Here is a 427-nt window from a genome sequence, read left to right as displayed (position 1 = left end):
GCACTGTTGATGGGGGGCGGATGGTAGTTAAATGGGGTGTCATTTTGTGGCCATTTCGGTGTCGTTTGAGCCATTTAAGCCCCCCTCAGAGGTGGACTGGGCAGCGCAGCAGTTCTCAAATGGAGGTAAGTCGCTGCTTCCCGGGACGCCGCTAACACCGGTCTCTCTGTCCCTGCAGAACCAGATCGGGTACCCGCCGGCGTACGGGCAGTGGGGCCAGTGGTACGGCAATGCCCAGCTCGGCCAGTACGTGCCCAATGGCTGGCAGGTCCCTGCCTACGGCATGTACGGGCAGGCCTGGAACCAGCAGGGCTTCAGGTGAGTATTTGGGGCTTTTGGGGACCGTTTTACCTCCCTGGGCAGAGGTGTCAATCCGAGTCAGTGGCTGGCGAGACAGAATCACTGAAACCCAGGCCGGGGGGGGTGG

General features: G+C 61.1%; 1 protein-coding gene across 1 annotated transcript in view; it reads left to right on the top strand.

Annotated features, from left to right (window-relative positions):
* TIA1 (TIA1 cytotoxic granule-associated RNA binding protein) overlaps positions 1 to 318 on the top strand; it is a gene marked incomplete at both ends in the record, with an annotated part of 8,140 nt that extends 7,822 nt beyond the window's left edge. Inside the window, one exon of the mRNA XM_010132615.1 lies at positions 179 to 318. Within this exon, the coding sequence (XP_010130917.1) occupies positions 179 to 318 (140 nt within the window). The remainder of the gene's footprint in view (positions 1 to 178) is intronic.
* Between the last annotated feature and the right edge of the window lie 109 nt (positions 319 to 427).

The sequence above is a fragment of the Buceros rhinoceros genome, unplaced genomic scaffold, assembly GCF_000710305.1.
Source record: "Buceros rhinoceros silvestris isolate BGI_N320 unplaced genomic scaffold, ASM71030v1 scaffold30453, whole genome shotgun sequence".
NCBI lineage: Eukaryota > Metazoa > Chordata > Aves > Bucerotiformes > Bucerotidae > Buceros > Buceros rhinoceros.
Note: the sequence above shows the minus strand (reverse complement) of the source record. Positions and strands in the feature narration are given on the sequence as shown.